Source organism: Chroicocephalus ridibundus, chromosome 5 (assembly GCF_963924245.1).
Source record: "Chroicocephalus ridibundus chromosome 5, bChrRid1.1, whole genome shotgun sequence".
Classification (NCBI taxonomy): Eukaryota; Metazoa; Chordata; class Aves; order Charadriiformes; family Laridae; genus Chroicocephalus; species Chroicocephalus ridibundus.
The window spans coordinates 51,931,712-51,952,460 of NC_086288.1; the positions used below are offsets into that span (position 1 = coordinate 51,931,712).

Below are 20,749 nucleotides of genomic sequence, written 5' to 3' on the forward strand. Positions count from 1 at the left end.
CATTAGGATTAAGTAGGTACAGTTTGGCCTTTTTGATCTCTCTGCTGCTGGAATTTACATTTACTTATAGTGACTTATTCATCCTCTTCTGGCAACTGGGTAATTGCTGTATTGTCTATCTGTCTGTCTGATTGGTACTCATCACCATGGCATCTGAGGGCTAAATTACAAGGCTAAGATCATTTTTGAAACATAGCTGATTGAAAAGTCTCCTTCTTAAATTACTTGGAATAAGCATAGCAGTTTCTGAGGAGAGATTTTCAGCTTACACTGGCAGATGAGTACAGTTTTGCAGGTAAAGCGCATGACTAGGAAGACGAGTGAAAGAAACTGATACTCACTGCCTGTGCAACCCTTTGCAAATCCTCTGGGCTTTAATTTCTACATCCATAAAAGCATAATAAAAATTCTTAGATACTGCTGGGAAATACTTTCAGTTCTACTTCACTTAAAGAGCTCACAAAAATACTTGAGCAGTCTCACCAGTGCATTTAATTGCTAGCTTCTTCTGTTTGTGCGTTTGTTTTGCCTGTAGATAATGATGTCAAATAGCAAAGGCACTGGAAAGTACCTCAGATTCATGAGTTTTTCAAAGCATAGCTCTTTATATAGTCCAATAAAGCTAGATGGAATCCCCATGTTCCCTAAACTGACCTCCAGTACAATACAGATTATAGATTTTTCTCAATAATTCTTGAATTAATTCTGTAACTTCTAATTGAGCTAGAACATTTTTAGCAAGATAAATATTTAAGCAGATGTCCAGTAAACTGTCAGACAGTCTCACCCACATAGGAAGGAGACATCCAGTCTTTTTCCAGAGTTTGCTTCTGGGCAAAATTTATTGCTCAAGCAAATACCAAAATCCCCCAGAAGTTTCAGCCTAATTCAAAACCATACAGTCCCTAGTCTCCTGTTGATCCATATGACAGCCAGATGATAAGTCTTTCCTGGTCATTTTATCAGTAGCACTTTCTGATATGTGAACGCTTTCCCAAATCTTTGACTGATGCTAGGAGGGCACTCTCAGTCCTCTTCCTCCAAACATTTAATCTACATCTCCACTGGTATTCCCTTACAAGGATATTAGGGCAGCCATGGCAGACCAGAGCAGAGACTCATTTTGCCCAGTGTATTTTCTCCCGCAGTGGACAAACACAGATGTCTAGGAAGACTACAGAGACAGGACAAGCATAGCTGCTGCTTTCGCCAACTGCCATCTCAGTCTGCCACCACTTCAGCTCAATGAAGTTCCTGGGTATTTGATAGACTTCAAAGGATTTATCTTCCCAAGGATTCTTTAGAGTCTCTGTAACTTGTTACTACTACCACACACTGTGCCAGAGAGCTCCACAGCTTAACCACACTGACTGGCTGACAGTGCCGTGAAGCTGAAGTTTATGAGATACCAAACAGAATTTTTCCCCTTCTGGCAACTTCTTTTCCCCTTGATAGGGCCTATAGAATTTATTATTTCTTTAGCCTTTCTTGTACTAGTTTCAGATTTTTCTTTCTTTCTGGTCTTTTGTCTGGGGGTTAAATTACATTGGACAGGACTGAAAAGCCTGAGTAGTCCCAGCTAATTGGAATCTGTCCACGTCTTCTACACTGGCACTAATAGAAAAGAATCAATATTTTAAAAATAACTGCAGCTGTTCTACAGTCAAAGTGAATGTGTTTTTTTCCTGCAAGAATGTGTTGCTTCAAATGTTTTATACCCCATATTGTGGAGATTATTGCCTTTTAATATAGGTTCCTCCAAGCACCTACAAACCTCCAAAGGAAAAAAAGCAACTAGAGGAAATCAAAAGAAAAAATCGGAGAAAAGCAGAAGTAAGTGCATTATGTTCTTGTTCTAGTCTTTCCTTCTGAACTGTTTCTCCTGTAATTTTCCATTTTCACAAGTCTTAGAACTTTATCTGAAACATATTTGCTTTGGCACCTAATACCTCCTGGCTCTTTCTCTACAGTCATGAAGTTTGTGTCCTCTATTCTGTTCTGTCACCCTTTTTCCATCTTCCTTATTTTATTATTAATTGTCTGACACAAGGTCCACCTTTTATTCACTATAAAAGCACTATGTAAGAAATTATGCAAGTAGCCATGTCAGGTAGCAGAAACACAATTACTTTCTTCTCTTCACAAGCTTGAAATAGTTTGGTGTCTCTTTTACTCCCACAGGACATGTGGGTATTTAGGTATTCACTTAATAATTAAGGCTTCAAAATACAAAATATGTTCAATATTTTTGTTTGTTTTCTATAGTAACCAATAAATAACCACATGTTATCACCCACTGTTTTAAAATATCAGCAGATTCTGACTTCTTTTTTGTGCAGACTCCATATTCTTTCCTTCAGCAGGCTGAGAGAGTGGGAAGTGATCATGATTTGTAAAGAAGCAGAGTACATGGTCTGTGTGTTAAGAGAGCAGGAGAAGGGAGGGCCTGGAGAAACAAAGAAACAGATCTAGTTATTTGATACAAACTTTGATATGAATCCTGTTCAGTGAGTTAGCTCCTATCATAGTTAAAGCAGATTGTTGTTGTCTTCACCTGGGAAGGGAATTAATTAAATGTCAGCTTCCACTTTCTTTCTTCCTCCCCACACTGCAATCACCATACCAAATTGAGTAACAGTATAAGCTTGATAAAAGGCATGCTATTTGACTCTTCTTTATCTGTACTCTCCCACCCCCATTCTGAAAATGCCTTACTCTAGCTTTCACTAGCCAGTACAAGTCCATTTATCACTGTTCTGGGCTCTCCTTGTGTCCTTGTGAAAGGGGCATTGGATTCTGTTCCTCAACTATAGTAAATACTTTAATGTGTGATAGATTCTAGAGGGATAAACTTTTCATTCCTTTTGCTGGCCTATCACGTTACCTATGTTTGGTATTTCATTATAAAACAATACATTATTTTTTATCATTTTATTATTTCCATATTGTGGAGAAAGCACACGCCTATTTATGTGTGTGCGTACAAACTTCCTAGAAAAACTGAGCAGGAAAAGCAAGATATCACAGTGCCTATATTGTCAAAAATCTATGACAACTATAAAATCACTTAACTACCAGCCACATTCTTCAGTGAAGAAAATACATGAATACAAAGAACAACAGAAAACTACCACAGAAATTATAGCTGCAATAACAGCAGTTTTTGTCGCCTCTGGAATGTTATAAAAGGCATCCAAAGCATTCGCAAAGGTCAGTTCCCTAGACTGTTTGCTAAACAAGCTGAAATGTTGGGTCCTAAAAGAAATATGTATTAAAAATTACATTTGTTTGATAGCATTTTTGCAGAAGCTATAGCTGTCATTATTAACTACCATGTCTGAGCATCTGTAAGAATGAGTGAGAACACTGGAAGCCAAACTCCAGACAGTTATAGAAGCACTGATGTTATGGACAGCTGCTGTCCAGAATGCCGTTAGAAAATCTGGTCTGTGTTTCACAGCTTTGATTAAAGATTACTCTTTACAACCAAAAGAAATATCCAAAAACTAGAAGCGTGGCTGCCTGTATTTCCCCCTTTAAAATGACAGGTGAAATTGCTGTTAGGTGTGTGCCTATTGGAGCAACCCTTGGTGCTCAGATCCCCTGATCATAATCTTCTAGTTTAACTCAAAACCAAAGCCATTGTTTGTTAGCTGTGTGGAAACTGTTACTACCTGTGGTACCGACGTGCCATAGATAATTACGAGGCTTTTAATTTGAATTCTGAATAAGCAACATCTTTCCTATGGGCAGACCTATCAAAGGCCTGATGGCCTGTGCAAAGGATACAACCAGGCAGAACTATGTAGAAAATCAAGGCTTGCCTATTTCAAGTCTTTAATCAGGAATGAAAATTCATATAAATACTAAGTCAAACTTTCATTCATTGGAAACAAATTAATATACTGGTCTAGGCTGCAAGGCTTTTAGAGACAGAAAATTCTTATTAGAGAATTTAAATGTACCATACTCTTTAAGCTAATTGCTTTAATTTTAGGATCTGCTCCTGAAAGCAAATGCTAGCCAGTTCAGGTGTGCAACCATGAAGTCTGAAAAGGGAGAGGTATGCTACAAAATACTTTTTTACCTAAAAGTCCCCCAGTATGAAGATGAAAAATGACTAGAGTATTTAAAGATATCTCAACGTATTTGAAAATTTTTGTTTATATGGCGTTTGGAATTACGTGCTATCATTTATAGCTGTACCATCATTTCACATCCATGTTATTATTTTCAGATGTAATATACTAACATTTGCCTCTTCGGATGCATAATGTACAACCCCTTTTTCTTATACTTCTGCTGCTGCTTTATTATTCTCCTAATTTTGAGACAAGCAGTATCCTGTGATACTACACTACTCCAACAAGTCTCCAAACTGGCAATATTTCTCTAAACCCACATATTATTTTTCCATTAACTTCTATGCCACCGAGCAGCCAAGCTGGGGGAATAATGGTCCCATTCATACAGAATTCTTTCTTTGGTTGATTCCCAGTTTACAACTATGTCACCAAACTATGGATGAAATATATTTATTTCAGCACCAAATCCGCATATTCTATTCACTGTGTTCATCCCCATGATACCAAACACTTTCACATCAGTATCTATAGCTAAAACCATAAAATGAAATTAATAACCATCAGTAGAATTCTACCACTATTTAATAATTTAATGAAGTGTGCTTTGACACCCTGTTTTGTCTTCCCAATATCTATTTAAGTTAAGAGCTGAATACATTCATATACATAAGTGATATTTCATAATCAAATGAAACATCACTGTTACTTTTCTAGCATTATTTTAGTCAATAAATTTTAGTCAATATTTGGACATACCTTTGTATGGTCGGTCATTTGACATTAAATATTCCCACTAAGTTGGGTGTACATAGCAAGTTTTTGTGGATATAAAAATTCCAAAATATATCCCCTATGATCATATTTGTTACTCTAGATGAATATTCAAGAGTGATTTTTGGTAAATATTTAATATTTTTTGCTGAGTACTTGAAAATCTGTCTCTGAAATCAAATAACATATTTTTGGTTTGAACTGCAGAACACACATGACAGTTCGACAAGTAAACCATCATTCCAGGCTCAAAAGATCCAAAGCAAGGTGAGCAGCCTTTAAGGTACCGTTGTCAGATGTACTTGAAAACTTTGGAATGAAAAACACACATGCAAATTCCGTGGTGATGCAAACTCTACTGGAATCCATATTTTTACACCAAGTTCTGTGGCCAGGAGAATGGGATGGATTGGGTCTATGGCTCATAAATTTTGGCCTATGCACCATTAATGATCCACAAAGAAATGGTCAGGAAGCAAAAAGAGTGTGGCTACTCCAGAGAAATAAGGAGTCAAAGGTAATGAAAGCACAGGCAGTGCCTCACCATCCAGGCCACAGTATCTGAACATGACAAGGTTGGCGGAAGCGATGGGTTCTGCTGACAGCTAGTCATCCTTAGACAAAGCAAGGTAACAAGTCAAGTCTGAGGTCTACCCAGGAAGTCCAGTCAGAATACAAGGCTACAACAGCAACCCAAGTCCATGACAGCAGGAGACAGAACTAGAGAGACAACCAGGAGCAGAATTACTTCCAGCATAACGGGAAAGCACTGAAGCTGGGACCTAGCTTAAGCAGGCCTCGCGGACCAATAAGCAGAGGGTGTGAGTGGAGGCCCTAGGTGAGGCTGGTCAGGGTTCCCTGAGGGCCCTGAAAGGTAAGTTGTGTGTAATTGCACAATGTAACCATATTGCCTTAACAGTGTTTTCAATTCCAAAGGGAGAAGTTTTTATGAAAAATGGTAAGGATTGAGAAGAGTCCGCAGGAAAAAAAAAGAATTGTGAACCCATAGTTTAAGAACTCAGCATAGGGACAGAAGAATCTTGCATCTGTAAATCACAGTTTCAAAATGAGATCCTAAAGAATGCTGAGCAATCATTCCAGCTAATGACTGTCTGATACACAATATACAATCAGCCTGGATGTTTCTCTTGTTTCCTTTAGATACATACTGAGGTCATAAAATCCGCTATACTGATTGCTTCTCTGTTAGGATTTCCAAGGGTCAGAGAATTGTAAACATGGAAAATGGGCTGTTCAGCCTTATCAGTATAACACATGAAAACTCACATTGCTATTTCTGCAATAACTGCAATATTATCTGCAATAACAGATAATCTTCAGTCTTACACTGTTCAATCTGTCACCTTTCATTTGTTTCATGTTCATATGCAGAATAATTTCTGTGCTTGTATTGTGGCCTCAAATACCTCATAAGCAGGTCTACCTACTCTTAAAACTATGTATTTATATGTAGTTTTTTTCGTACGCACTTTGGAAAGACTGATTCCATGCTTGGGGAACTGGGCATCTGGCAACTATTTCTAAAGTATATCTGGCATTTTTGACATACTGAAGTTATCTTTAATAACAGTATCACCTACTCAGTCTGCTTGCTTACAATCCAGAAGCATTTAAATTACAGGAATTTAGTAAGATCCCAGTTCCTTCTGTACTCAAAAGAGGGGAAAAAAAACCAAAACAGGAAACATTTATATAGTTCACTCTGTAATTATGTGGGATTAGTTCAAGACTATGTATATTCCACTTCCATTTCTGATAATTTAAAATCCTTAAAGCTTAGTGTGGACTAATGAGAGTCAAACCATCTGCTTAAATTGCATAAAGAAAAATACAGATCTGGCATCTTATGGCATTCATCAGGGCCACTTTTAACACCTTCTAGTATCTCCTCTAGGAGCACAATCAGTTTTATCTCATCTAAACACATTTGCCTTAAAGGTTGGTTAGATGATATTGAAGATGCTGCTGTAACTTTCAAGCAGAGATAGGCATATTGTTATTTACTTTTAAAATACTTTTTATACCTGTTGCCTTCCTGCCTGCACAACTCTGTGAGTAGACAAATCCTAAGATCAAGGTTTATCCAAAGTGTATAAGTAAGATTATAATCTGTCCTCAAATTAATTAAATTATATAATGTTTTAACCAACTGGTATTTTCCTTTCCTCTTTTTTAATATACCCACAGTATTTTAAATAAATTTTTTTCATTTCAGACATATTTATTATGTGTGGCAGCAATTATTTCTTATTGCTGTTACAAAATGGCTATTTGTCCTTTTCACTGGAAGAATGAGACAGTACAAATGCATTATCACTCTGTCTCAGTCTGCCTCTTGCTCATATCAGGCCTTGCTCTTTACATATTTATTGGTTTTGGTGAGCTATTGTGTGTTCATTAGATGGAAATAGTGAATACAATTTTTTTCCACAAGTATTACAGTATTCTGCAATTTCCCCGATTATTTCCATTTTCTCATCTTGAATCATAGAATTATAGAATGGTTAGAGTTGGAAAGGACCTTGAAGATCATCTTGTTCCAACCCCCCTGCCATAGGCAAGGACACTTCCCACTAGACCAGGTTGCTCAAATCCCCATCCAGCCTGGCCTTGAACACTTCCAGGGATGGAAAGTGGGATGTCCCTGATAAGAGTCCCTCTCCAGCTTTCTTGTAGGTGCCCTTCAGATACCGGACAGCTGCTATAATGTCTACGGAGCCTTCTCTTCTCCAGGCTGAACAACCCCAACTGTCTCAGCCTGTCCTCATAGGAGAGGTTCTCCAGCCCTCCTCTGGACCCACTGCAACAGGTCCATGTCATTCTTATGTTGGGAGCTGGATGCAGTACTCCAGGTGGGGTCTCACGACAGCAGAGCAGAGGGGCAGAATCACCTCCCTCAACCTGCTGGCCATTCTTCTTTTGAGGCAGCCAGGGTATGGCCAGCTTTCTGGGCTGTGCGTGTACATTGCCAGGTCACAATGATCTTCTCATGTACCAACACCCCCAAGTCCTCAGGGAGTGGACAACCTGAATCCAGAGAATTGGAGAATCCAGAAATTCATGAGGTTCACACAGGCCCACCTCTCAAGCCTGTCAAGGTCCCTCTGGATGGTATCCCTTCCCTCCAGCGTGTCGACCACGCCACACAGGTTGGTGTCGTGAGCAAATGTGCTGAGAGTGCACTGAATCCATGTCACCAACAAAGATGTTAAACAGCACTGGCCCCAGTACCAACTCCTGAGAAATGCCACTCATCACTGGTTGCCACTTGGACATCGAGCTGTTGACCGCAACTCCTTGAGCGCAGCCATCCAGCCAGTTCCTTATCCACTGAGTGGTCCATCCATCAAATCCATGTCTCTCCAATTTAGAGACAAGAATGTCGTGTGGGAAAGTGTCAAATGCTTTGCACAAGTCCAGGTAGGTGATGTCAGTTGCTCTTCCCTTATCCACCAACAGTAATGCCATTGTGGAAGGCCACCAGATTTGTCAGGCATGATTTGCCCTTAATGAAGCCATGTTGGCTGTCACCAATCACCTCCTTATTTTCCATGTGCCTTAGCATAGTTTCCAGGAGGATGTGCTCCATGATCTTTCTGGGCACAGAGGTGAGACTGACTGGCCTGTTGTTCCCTGGGTCTCCTTTTTTCCCTTTTTAAAAATGGGGTTTATTTTTCTCCTTTTCCAGTCAGTGGCAACTTCACTGAACTGCCAAATATGATGGACAGTGGCTTAGCAACTTAATCCACCATTCCCTCAGGACTTGCAGATGAATCTCATCAGGTTCCATGGACTTGTGCACCTTCAGGTTTCTCAGATGGTCTCGTACTTGATCTTTGCCTACAGTGGGTGGTTCTTCATTCTCACAGACCCTTGCCTTTGCCTTCTGCGGCTTGGGCAGTGTGGCTAGAGTACTTTCCAGTGAAGACCAAAGCAAAAAGGTCATTGAGCACCTCAGCCTTCTCCATATCCTGGGTGACCACGTGTCCCGTTTCCTTCTGAAGAGGGCCACATTTTTCCTAGTCTTCCTTTTATTACTGACATACCTATAGAAACTTTTCTCATTGCCCTTGACATCCCTGGACAGATGTCTGGGCTATCTGGGCTTTAGCTTCCTAACCTGATCCCTGGCTGCTCAGACAATTTTTCTGTATTTCTCCCAGAAATTTTAATATTAACCAGCTTTCTTGGGACCCTCTTACCTCCAGGGCTTTATCCCATGGTACTCTACCAAGCAGATCCCTGAGGAGGCCAAAGTCTGCTCTCCTGAAATCCAGGGTAGCAAGCTTGCTGCGCGCCCTCCTGAAAAAAGGGAAGATATCTCACAACAGGAAGAGAATGAGTAAAATTCAAAACCTCCTTGACACCACATGACACAGAAGAATCTATTCAGTTATTTTACTTATACCTGTCTGCATTTATCTTGGGAGTCCTAGTTATTTTGACTGTATGGGCTTTCATATTTGTGTTTCATTGTCATAGTCATATTTCTGTTTAATAAACTGGGAAACTGAAGTTAAAGGTATTTCCATAATCATTCTTAGTTCCGTTCTCTATCCAAATTATAGTTAGTAAATACAGATTATGAAATCTGTATACACAGGCAATTGCCAAAAATATGAAAATTTCTACATGTGTCAGAGAAAATCTCTAAGTAGATATTTTGTACACAGTATAGTGTATAATCTACAGGGTGGGAAGGGAATGCTCATATACTGCAGAAGACTCTGAGAGGAGTTGATAAGTAGACCAAAAGGAAGGAAGGACATAATTAGGTATTAAGAAGAGGAAGTATAGTGAGTCAAACAAATGAAATAAAATAGATTGTTTTGGGTTCTTTTCCTAAATTCTTCAAGTTATCATCATTTTGTCAAGAAAGAGACAGATAATTAATCTTTGTCCACTTAAATGTGCATTTGTGTGGAAAACGCAGTAATTCTACTTAGTGAATTTTTAGGTGATAGTATGTGTCATCCTCAACCTACCTAATTAATATCTACTATAAAACATCCTTTTTCTAGTTAGCTTATGTATTTCAGAAGACTGCAGTATGTATTTGTGCATACAATATTTGCAGTATATAGCTTGAGTGATTCTTTGCATCTGTTTCTCAACCACTCATTAAGCTGTTAATTTGGTATTTAAATACATGTTTGGATTCTGAACACCGAACTTGTCTGGATTTAGGTCAAATGTGTCATAATTAAGCTTTGTTTTCTGCAGGAATGATCCCAGCTCTTATCCTACCATCACTGCTTTGCTTCGTTTCAGATCAGGTCTATTATATGTGTCTGCAAAGGTGATTATTTTTTTCTCAATAGCCTACTTGTGCAGGGAATATTTTTAACTGGCAGAGTTCCCTTCCTCCCTCAGTATTTAGAGGCTGTCTGGGAGTTAGTCCTAAGGCAATACTTTGAAGAACTGCAAAGCAGCCCCAGGATCTAGTCCAAGTTACACCATAAGGCCTGAAGTCACTAAGAACTGTACTTCACTTCTACTATCTAGAAAATGGATATGGCAATTGGTGATGCCAGTTGTCTTACAAATATTTTGAAGTTACAATAGTGATTATTTGCAAAACACTTCTGAGACCTTCCTATCAAAGTTACTGCTTATGTTTACTTTCATGGTTTTGGCTAACTTACTGTCTTTCAGAGAAGCAGTTTATTTTCTTCGTCCAAAGCAGATGGAATCCCTGCACACTATCTATATGAGCACTGAAAAAAAAAAAGGAAAGGAAGTGAACACATTCTATGGGATTTGACATGGTCCAAGAGTGATTACAAATTTATAATCCACTTGGGGGACTTTGCTGATTTCTTAAGCAGCTTGAGTGGTTTATGAACAGCACGCAATTTCATTGTGACTGTCAGATTAATGCTAGATGAATGCTTTAAGCAAAATTTATGCTGTCTTAGGTCGATTTCTTTAACCCATTGAAATGTTTTTATACTCTGTTTTATGGTTTACATTACTAACTGTAGTATATACATTCCCTTTCCTGACAGATTGACAATATACCTATTAAATTAAATGCTGCAGCTATTTTAAGAGAGGGTGCCCTCTATCAGCGGAAAATGGAACAGGAACTCAAGAGGTATTATCACGCTTCTTTATGAGATTACTTTTCACATCCCTGGATATAGAATAATTAACCACATTCAAAATAAGTAAGTAAACTCCAAGTAAACTAAAATAATGGATCTGTTGTCAGGCATTAGGAAGCTATTCTATTATTTATATTCAAATAAAGAGAAAAATGGAGTGAAATGGAAGTCTACATTAATGTAATTGTTTTACTGTAGACGCTATACAGTGTGACTGTATTCTGATTTAGAACTTTCACTAGTGTCCACTTGCAAAGTCCAATAAGGATCACTTGTTATATTTATTCCAGTTCTTCAGAATAAATAGTGACCCAAATACACACCTATTTCTGTGTCCATTATAAAAGATGCGTGTATATTAGGCCAAATCATTTCATATTCTTCCATTTTCTTCAATGGTTTGTGGTCAACTACATACCAAATTTGATACTTGAAATTTTATATATATATATACACACACACACATATATATATATAAAAGTTATTTATATGCATATAAAAATACCTATCTGTGTCTATCTCAGTAAGATATGGAGGACTAAGAGTGTGCTGTTCCACAAGGCGAGATAAGCCAGGAGCTGAGGGTGACAGCAAGGCATGTAGGGACAATGTCCTCACTGACAGCAGCTCAGTTCCATAGTACCCTGGCAAGGCAGCAGAGCGGATCCAGTGACAGACAGCAGGGTCAGGGAATGGTCCAGTGACTGCTAGATGAGTCCATAGTGACAAGTCAGGGCTGAGATCAAGCCAGGAAGCCAAGTCAACAAGGCAGGGTCAACAAAGTACTTGGCTGGGTGCAGGCATACCTACAGCGTAGCTTAGGCAGGGACAAAGGCTGTTAACATCAGCTTAAATGTGTCTCCCAGGAAGAAACGCTACACACGCCACAGGACTTTTCATAGCTCTTCCTCACACAGTTCTTTTCACTCCAGTCTGATCCGATGTTATACAGTTGCACTGCAACAGAGCTATCTCTGAACACAAGCAACTAAATCCTAGGCAGGGATGGGGAATAAGAGGTTGCAGGTCCTTTTGGTGCACTTAGGGCTCTAAGGAATCCTGACGTAAGGATTCCTCTGACATAAGGAATCCTTATTCAGCAGCACAGGTTTTCAGCAGACATTAACTAGGGAGAAGGTGACTCCTGAATGGCCACTGCATGTTGTATTCTATAACTAGAATTACAGAACATTTTCACCAATGATTTTAACAAAGATAAAACCTGTATTACGTCATCTTGATTTAGTATTATTTCTAATCCACCTGACTTAGAAGGCTAAGCACTAAATATTGTTAGCATTTTAAGTCCCAGAATGACTGCCTAAGGTTGTATTTGTCTTTGGACCCAACAAATTTTGGTATATGGATCAGGATTTTAGCAGTAACATATTATGCATCATTCAGCTTCTGTTATCAGCTATGTATGTATATTGACGTTCTTTTATATTATGTATGATATTGTTCACTCTCTCTGGCAGAATTCCGTTCCACTCAGCAAAGGAATAGATTTTCTCCATAACTTAACAGTATTTTATATCGAGCTTTAGTCTTCAGCTGCATTTAACACGCAACAGATAGATACATATATATATGCATTGTGGAGCAGCAGTAAGGCGCAATTCACTGCATTTTTGTCTCTCTGTCCTAATTCTTGACTCATTCAATCCTCTGCTGCAGGACTTTGATGGGCCTGCCCCAGGGTTTTGCTATGCTTTTCTCTCCCAACCAAGCATAAAAAATAAGAATGTGGTTTTGCTTAATAGCTGAATGTTTCGTTGCCTCATCACAGCATATTATTTAATTGACAAAATACAAAACAGAAATAGAATTAAGCAGAAAATTTTCTAGTTTTCTATGTTAAAGTGACCGAGAAGATTGCCAAAGAGAAAAGGTATTTGTTCTTTCTACCTCTAAGCAAAGTAATCCTCTGAGAAAATGTACATACCTTCAGCCTGATTCTCCTTGCTCCATAGGAGAATCCATATATAGCTAAAGTTTGCCCTCTCTTGGGGCTTTATTTTACTGAAAACTTTCAGGTCCATGCCCTCATGCACTTTCTTCCAGCCTGGTTTTCCCAGGCTTTCCACATAGTAGGAACACCTCTTAGACTGGAGTTAAAATATACCTGTCAAATGACTTTGCGATGACCGCCTTTTTTCTCTGCAGAGATCAAACACCTTATATCACAACAAACTACGAGAAATGTTTTATGAACCAAAACAGGGCTGCGGAGCCAGATCCCTAGAATAATATACTCTTTCTTCTGTCTTGCAGAATTGAAAATTTGCTACGAGGGGCTGGAGACCCATCTGAATTCTTGGAATGGCAAAAACAGATGCGTGGAAAAGATATGGAAGAGCAGCTGGCTGAAATAGAATGTAGGAGGCTTCAAGGGAAACTGAGTCATGAAGAGGCAGTTCTAGCCCATCAAAATGTAATTCAAGAAAATAAGAAGAAAGCTGATCTAATAAGAGAAGAGGTAATGCATACAATGTTGCTCAAATTTTGCTTACATTCAATCAGTGCAAAACATACCACAGATGATACCTACTATAAGAAGGTGTAAAAGTTCTATTCAGTGTCTTTATTCACTGGAGTATGCAAAAAATGGAAAAATAGTGCTATAACTTCCAGACACAGAAATGCTTATACATTAAAGTACTTTTTACAAGTGCTTGATTTGATTGATAACACTTACGAAGTAAAATGAATAAAACAGAAGGTTAAAGCATACTCCCCTATATTCATGGCATTGTGTCTATCCTTTTTGAACACATACTGAGATACTAAGCACCATTTGCAATGAAATCACCAATATATGACTAATTTCATTATCTTATGAAAATGAAATAATTTGTTTTCTTAAACTGATATAATTCAATTTACTTCATATTATCTGACATGCCTAGATCTCTCTTAGGGGAAGATTCAGGCAGAAAACCCTCTTTAAATCTATATACATGGAAAATTGAATATTTATGCCAAGAAGTATTTTCACACAGTTTCCAATATGGCAAATCAGTTTCCCAAAAACATTACTAGATCCTTTCATTTTTTTTTCCCCAAATCACATTACATTTTTCCAGTGCTTTTCCTATAAACAAGTAATCAAGAATTAACTAATACTATAGATTTAAAATTTTTCATAGTCACTATTACAGGCTTTTCTTTTCTGTTAGCCCAGTTTACTGCTATGTCCTGTAGGCCAGCCAGTACTTTTCTCTTGGCCATCTCTCACAGATGTCTCTGCAGTGTCTCAGCAACTTAAGATGGGACCACAGATGTACAAGATTTACATAAAGGCCATGCTGCAAGAGGGAAACTTGCTTAATGAGTCCCTTCTCTGTCCTTTAAAACAATCGTTCAGTGTTTTTTGGCACTGAGTCTTCATGTCTGTTTAGACAGGCTGTAGCAAGAACTTAGTGAACCTTACTATGTACAACTAAGCATAGTGTGATGGCTCACACTCATTCCAAAATTATAGTAATTATTATATTCAACTCACTTTCAAAGTGTGTTTTATTTGTTAACAGAAATGTCCCAATATGTATAGATTTGGGGATGTGTAAATCAGACTTGCTCTAGCCTGATCAATTCCAGGCAGCTCCCTTTGCTTGCCACAGATGCCAGCAAGGAACTTTACATCCATATGGAGATCTCCAGAAGTACTGGGCACCAATTCCCCATTCACCAAGATCTGTCATGCTCACCCTCCTCCTTCTTTTAATACGCTACTCTTCCATCTAAAACAGAAAGTACAGTAAGGAATGTAGTCTGGGAAAATCCAGTTTCCTGCTTCCTGTTCATTTCCTCTGACAAAGAAAAGAACATGATGGACAAAAGTGGACTTTTGTATGTTACAGCGATACGACTGAGGCCCAAGAAGATCCTGCAGACACATAATCAGCTGTGTACTAAATTGTCACTAAATTAGTATCTCACAACCAAATCCAGAGATGGCTTTTTTTGTCTACTTTTAGAAACATGTGGGAGGGAATCCTGGAAAATAGCAGTCCAAATGTTATGGAGGGCTCTTGTTGGTAAATAAAACAGAGAGAGGGGACCTTAAATCTGGGTCTCTATGTTGTCCCCAGCCAATGTTCTTTGCTACTTTTGTGGATGATGTAATACTTTGAATCCATTTGTCCTTGCACTATTTCAATGATTTGAGGCGCTCAGATCACCAGTTATCAGTAATTTTATTCACCTGTTTGTTTGTGATTTAGAAAGCAGAGATGATGCACCAGTATGCAGAGAAACGCCTACAGGAACAGAAAGAAATGAGAGAGCTGGTGGAGCAGGTTGTGGAAGGACACAAGAATGCAAAGCAAGCAAAAATAAAGCTCCAGAAATACAAACAGCAGATAGGTATTTACATATTGCCAGAAAAAATGAGAGGTGATGCCAAATGTCCCTAAATTACTTTATTTTAGTGGGCTAATTACAATTTTTACAGTAAGGAAAGGAAAGTTGAGGGAAAGATCCAGGCTATACATTTCCATGAATGCATGAATATGAATTCCAGGAATAAGTTTCTAATGGGTTGATCAGAAATTCTAAGCTACCGGTCATGGGAATTGCTTGTTGTTTAAAAGGGAGAAATAGAGCACTCGTGTTCTGTAACTAGTTTCCCTTCCGTCTAAAAGTAGCATATGTGAATGACTGTACCTTTTGTCAAATCGAGTTACAAAGCTCAGATTCTTGTGACTCATATCATTAAGAGAGGATTTGCCTAGCAACCACTGTGAAAGAATCATGAGTCAAGATTATTGTCTTCTTCAGAGAAGACAGTCCAGAGAAGAAGACTGTAGCTAAGGAAAGAAAAGTCATCTCCTAGAAGGACAGTATCACAAGGTAAAATGATGTACCACCTCCAAGACAGACCAGTCGTTAGGATGAAGGGAAATAATTTTACTCATCCTCCATTATTCTTGAAGAAAATTCTTCAGTTAATGCGTTAGCTAATGAAGTTCAGGGAGAAGGCTGTTCTGACTGGCATGGCTGTACATATTCCAACCCAATGCCATGTTAACATCTACTGGATGAACAGGCTACCTCTACTTGTGCATGTTTTGGTGAGCAGACTTTTCTCTGCTTGTGTATCTCCATACTTGTATTAGTAAGGCTTGAGGGGGGCACAGGGTGTTAGCCACTCTGAAATGGCCTAGCAAAGCATACCAGCCTTTGCAATTCAATGATTTTTATCATATACGTACCTTAAAAAAATATGAATATTTGCTGTTGTATAATATCCTTTTATTAAATAATGAAACAGTATGTACTAATTAGAACAGAAATTACAAAGCAGTAATTCAAAGTATCTACTTTATGTATGTATACAGTGTGTTTATGTGTTGAATAGAATGACAGATAGTGGAGGTGGGAAGTACTCATTTGTTTCTCTAATCGTTTCTCCCACCAATGCCAGACTGTTCCCTCAAGTACCTTTAGATCAGTAGTATTATCATTATTCACAAATGCTTATGAATTTTCCTCCAGATGGACTACTTGTTAAAATATGCAGCCAGCTAACAGAGATTAGTTCTTTTCTTTCAGTTCAGGAAGTTTGTGAAGAAAATCGAGAACTTCTTCGACAAGCTTTAGAAGAAGAGGAGGAAAAGCTTAGGAAAAGATACGAACTAATTCAACAAATACGAGCTATTGAGTCTTTACCAAGCCTCAGACACAAGTTTGTTGATTTAACTGAGGTAAGTTCAAAAGGAAAACCTGCTGTTTTTACATAAATATATATTGTATATGTTTCACACATTCAGAGGAATTGAGCACTGTATGCAGATATATCGCAGTCTGGATGCATAGCATTAAGTACAGTGACCTCATGACACAAAGGTTAGATCTGAACTGGAACTGTCACGAAGTTTATAAAATGAAAATTTTACCAGGAAGAATATTCTGATGGTAAGTGAAATTTTAGTTCCCTTAAACTTTCTTTGAATTTTGCCAATAGGATCTAGGTTTCCTGATATCTTTCAAAAAGACATCTTCACAAATGCACAGATTTGTCAGTCCTGGGTACGGACTGAACAAACACAAAGTTTGGACTGATGTACAGTTGTTCATATTGCAGTGGTGATTGCCATGGAAATTAGCAAAATTAATTTCCTTTGTTTTCAAAACTGTCAACATTCAGATTTCCTTTGTTTTCAAAACTGTCAACATTCAGGTGTATGAAAGAGATTCTCAAGAGAACCCAAAACCTGCTGAGCTGTTAAGCATGTATTGTGCAAATAACTTGGGTATGTGTGGTTAAGTTTACAGAAAATGTATTCCAAGCTTCCTCGACTTTCTATTTGTGCACAACAACTGAGATGATTGCCTGAGAATGGGCTTTGCAATGCCCACTTTTGCGGAATTTTCAGACTTAGGTAGCATCCGGAAATCTGTTATCTTACCACTAAATCAGAAGCAGAATACTTCTTTTATTTGTCTTATCCACATTGAAAGAAAAATAACATAGAATAATATAAAATTGCATTATCAATTTTAAATATAATCCTTTGGCGTTTTTTTCTTTCCTTTCATGAGTATTCAAATGAAGATCACAAATTAAAAAACCCCATGGCTAGTCTGCAGAAACCATACAAAAGGAACAGTTCTTCCTTCCATGGGGCTGTTGGAACACTCAGTATGATGCTTTGGTTTTATCTCCTGCTTCTTTGAACAAACTGAACCATTCACTGATTCCAAAGCTACCTATTATCTTTGCAACCACCAGATAAATCCCCCATCTCATTCATCAGATTTTCAAACACATTTAATCTCAAAGCGTGAAATAAGTGAACAAGAATAAATTCAGCTCCACAGATGTCCCATCCTTCTTTACTCTCTTTGGTTGCTTTTGTGGCTGCTGCCATCACTTCTCCACTTCTTTTCCAGCCAAAGGCAGCAATTCTTTTTTTTCAAACCCAGACTCACTCCATCCATGTTGGGAGAAATACTACTGAAGCACAAAGGAAAAACCAGGGGAAAAAGTGAACAGTACAAAGAATTATTGTACACTGCAGATACTGTAAATTTTCTGCACAGAAATGCCAAGAGGTACTCCAATCTCTAAATCTTTTACTGCTTCAGATAGAGCTGCGCGTGGTGTCAACCCTAAACTGAGCCCTTAGCTGGTCTCACTGCACATTTGTTACCCAGATGATTCAGTCACAAGATGCAGGCTGCAAAGACACAATGGTATGATGTAGTCAGATGTGGAAATGTCATTACTTCTTCAATCACAACAACTTCTGTAAAATACTGCAGGCTCTCAATCAGGAAAATGAAAGTGACTGGAATGTCAGTACTTTCTCATTTGTGAAGCTAGTTCCTTTCATTGCCACTTGCAGTGGCTGTCAACCCTCACGCAGAGCTTCCACTGAAATGCTATTTGTTTTTAAGTACAGAATATGGCTTTAAATACATTTTCCCATCTAGCACATCTTAAAAGACAAGGCAAAAAACACAGCAGGTTTCAAGTCATATATGAAAAATTCATTCAAAATTCAAGCTTATCCTATCTCTAAGGTTTCTAAAGTGTAAGGTTGCTGAAAATGGAGTGGCCATACAGAACGGACCTGAAAGATACAGATGAACTGTTAGATGGATAAGGAATTGTCTGGATGGCTGCATCCGAAGAGTTACAGTCAATGGCTCAATGTCCAAGTGGAAACCAGTAATAAGTGGTATCCCTCAAGGATCTGTACTGGGACCAATACTATTTAATATCTTCCCTAATGACAGATATGGTGGGATTAAGTACTCCCTCAGAAAGTCTGTGGATGACACCGGGTGATTCAGTTGATACACTTGAGGAAAGGGACCTTGACAGGTCTGAGGAGTGTGCCCATGTGAAGCACATGAAGTTCACCGAGGCCAAGTGCAAGGTCCTGCACCTGTGTTGGGGCAATCCCCAATATCAATACAGACTGTGGGGTGAATTGAGAGTAGCCCTGCAGAGAATGACTTGGAGACACTGGTGGGTGAAAAACTGAATATGAGCTGACAATATGCACTAGCAGCCCAGAAAGCTGCTTCAAAAGAAGCATGGCCAGCAGGTCGGGGGGTGGTGATTCTGCCCTTCTACTCCGTTCTGCTGAGATCCCACCTGGAGTACTGCATCCACCTCTGGAGCCCTCAGCATGGGAAAGACATGGACCTGTTAGAGTGGGTCCACAGGAGTGCCATAAAAATGATCAGATGGATGGAAAAACTCTCCTGTGAAGAAAGCCTAGGGAGCTGGGCTTATTCAGCCTGGATAAGAGAAAGCTTCAGGGAGACTTTATCGTGGCCTTTCAGTATATAAAGGGGCTTATAAGGAAGTTGGAGAAAGATGTTTTACCAAGGCCTGTAGTGATAGGACAAGGGGCAATGGTTATAAACTGAAAGAGGGTAGATGTAGATTGTAAGGAAAAATGGACCTGTTGGAGCAAGTCCAGAGCAGGGCCACAAAGACAATCAGAGGGCTGAAGCACCTCTCCTATGAAGACAGGCTGAGAGAGATGGGATTGTTCAGCCTAGAGAAGAGAAGGCTCCAGGGAGATCTCATAGCAGCCTTCCAGTACTTAAAGAGGGGCTACAGGAAAGATGGAGAGGGACTCTTTATCACGGAGTGTAGTGATAGGATGAGGGGTAATGATTTTAAACTGAAAGAGGGTAGATTTAGATTAGATATTAGGAAGAAATTCTTTATTGTAAGGATGGTGAGACACTGGAACAGGTTGCCCAGAGAAGTTGTGGATGCCCCATCCCTGGAAGTGCCCAAGGCCAGGCTGGATGGGGTTTTGAGCAACCTGGTCTAGTGGGAGGTATCCCTGCCCAGGGCAGGGGGGTTGGAACTAGATGATCTTTAAGGTCCTTTCTAACTCTAACCATTCTATGATTCTACGATTCTAAGAAATTTTTTAAGAGAGTAATGAGCCACTGGAACAGATGGCTCAGAGAAGCTGTGGATGCCCCTCCCTGGAAGTGTTGAAGGCCAGGTTGGATGGGGCTTTGAGCAACCTGATCTGGTGAAAGATGTCCCTGCCTATGGCAAAGGGGCTGAACTAGATGGTCTTTAAAGGTCCCTTCCAACCCAAATCGTTTTATGACTCTATGATTCTATATCTCAACTTCACCGATCCCTTATACTCACTATTACAATAGCACTCCAAGTGAGTTAGCACACTTTTGGTGATAGCTTGCCCTGTTTTTTCCTTTCTACAAAAGGCTTTTTCAGGCTTAGTGAAATTAAGTATGTGTCCATAAAATTCTCATTCATTCTCATAATTTTTAAAGTACCCAGTGCTTCTCTTGATGGCACTTAAGTTGCTTGAACACCAGCATTATCTACTGCACAAGTATAGGACTTCTCATATTTTTGAAATGCAGACACTCAAAATATTCAGCCTCTACCATTCTGTGTTTCTATGAAATTGTCTTTCCTAGACCTTTTCAGTGTCTGCTTGCCATGCTCAAATACTACCACTGGTATATATGCCCTTTTGCAAAACATTTTCCTTTCACTTCCTGTGAATACAATTTGACGGTCATTGACTAGTTTAAATTAGAGGCAAGGTATTATAGCACTTGCTGTTTGCAAATTCACTCTAAATTGAAATCTGAGGAGATAAATGATCATTTACTGTTTCTGTAACCTATGGTAGTACATATTTTTCAAAGAGATGCAAAAATAAAGACTGCTTAATATGGAACTCTTTTATCAGTCTTCTACTGATGCTACTAGTGTCCATTGTTTAGGTTGTGTTTGGTACACATGAG

The 20,749-nt window shown here is 38.9% G+C and overlaps 1 protein-coding gene across 1 annotated transcript in view; it reads left to right on the plus strand.

Annotated features, from left to right (window-relative positions):
- CFAP99 (cilia and flagella associated protein 99) overlaps positions 1–20,749 on the plus strand; it is a 64,425-nt gene that overhangs the window by 30,401 nt on the left and 13,275 nt on the right. Inside the window, exons 7-13 of the mRNA XM_063337063.1 lie at positions 1,753–1,833; positions 3,998–4,063; positions 5,064–5,123; positions 10,886–10,974; positions 13,259–13,463; positions 15,211–15,352; positions 16,541–16,692. Of these exons, the coding sequence (XP_063193133.1) occupies positions 1,753–1,833; positions 3,998–4,063; positions 5,064–5,123; positions 10,886–10,974; positions 13,259–13,463; positions 15,211–15,352; positions 16,541–16,692 (795 nt within the window). The remainder of the gene's footprint in view (positions 1–1,752; positions 1,834–3,997; positions 4,064–5,063; positions 5,124–10,885; positions 10,975–13,258; positions 13,464–15,210; positions 15,353–16,540; positions 16,693–20,749) is intronic.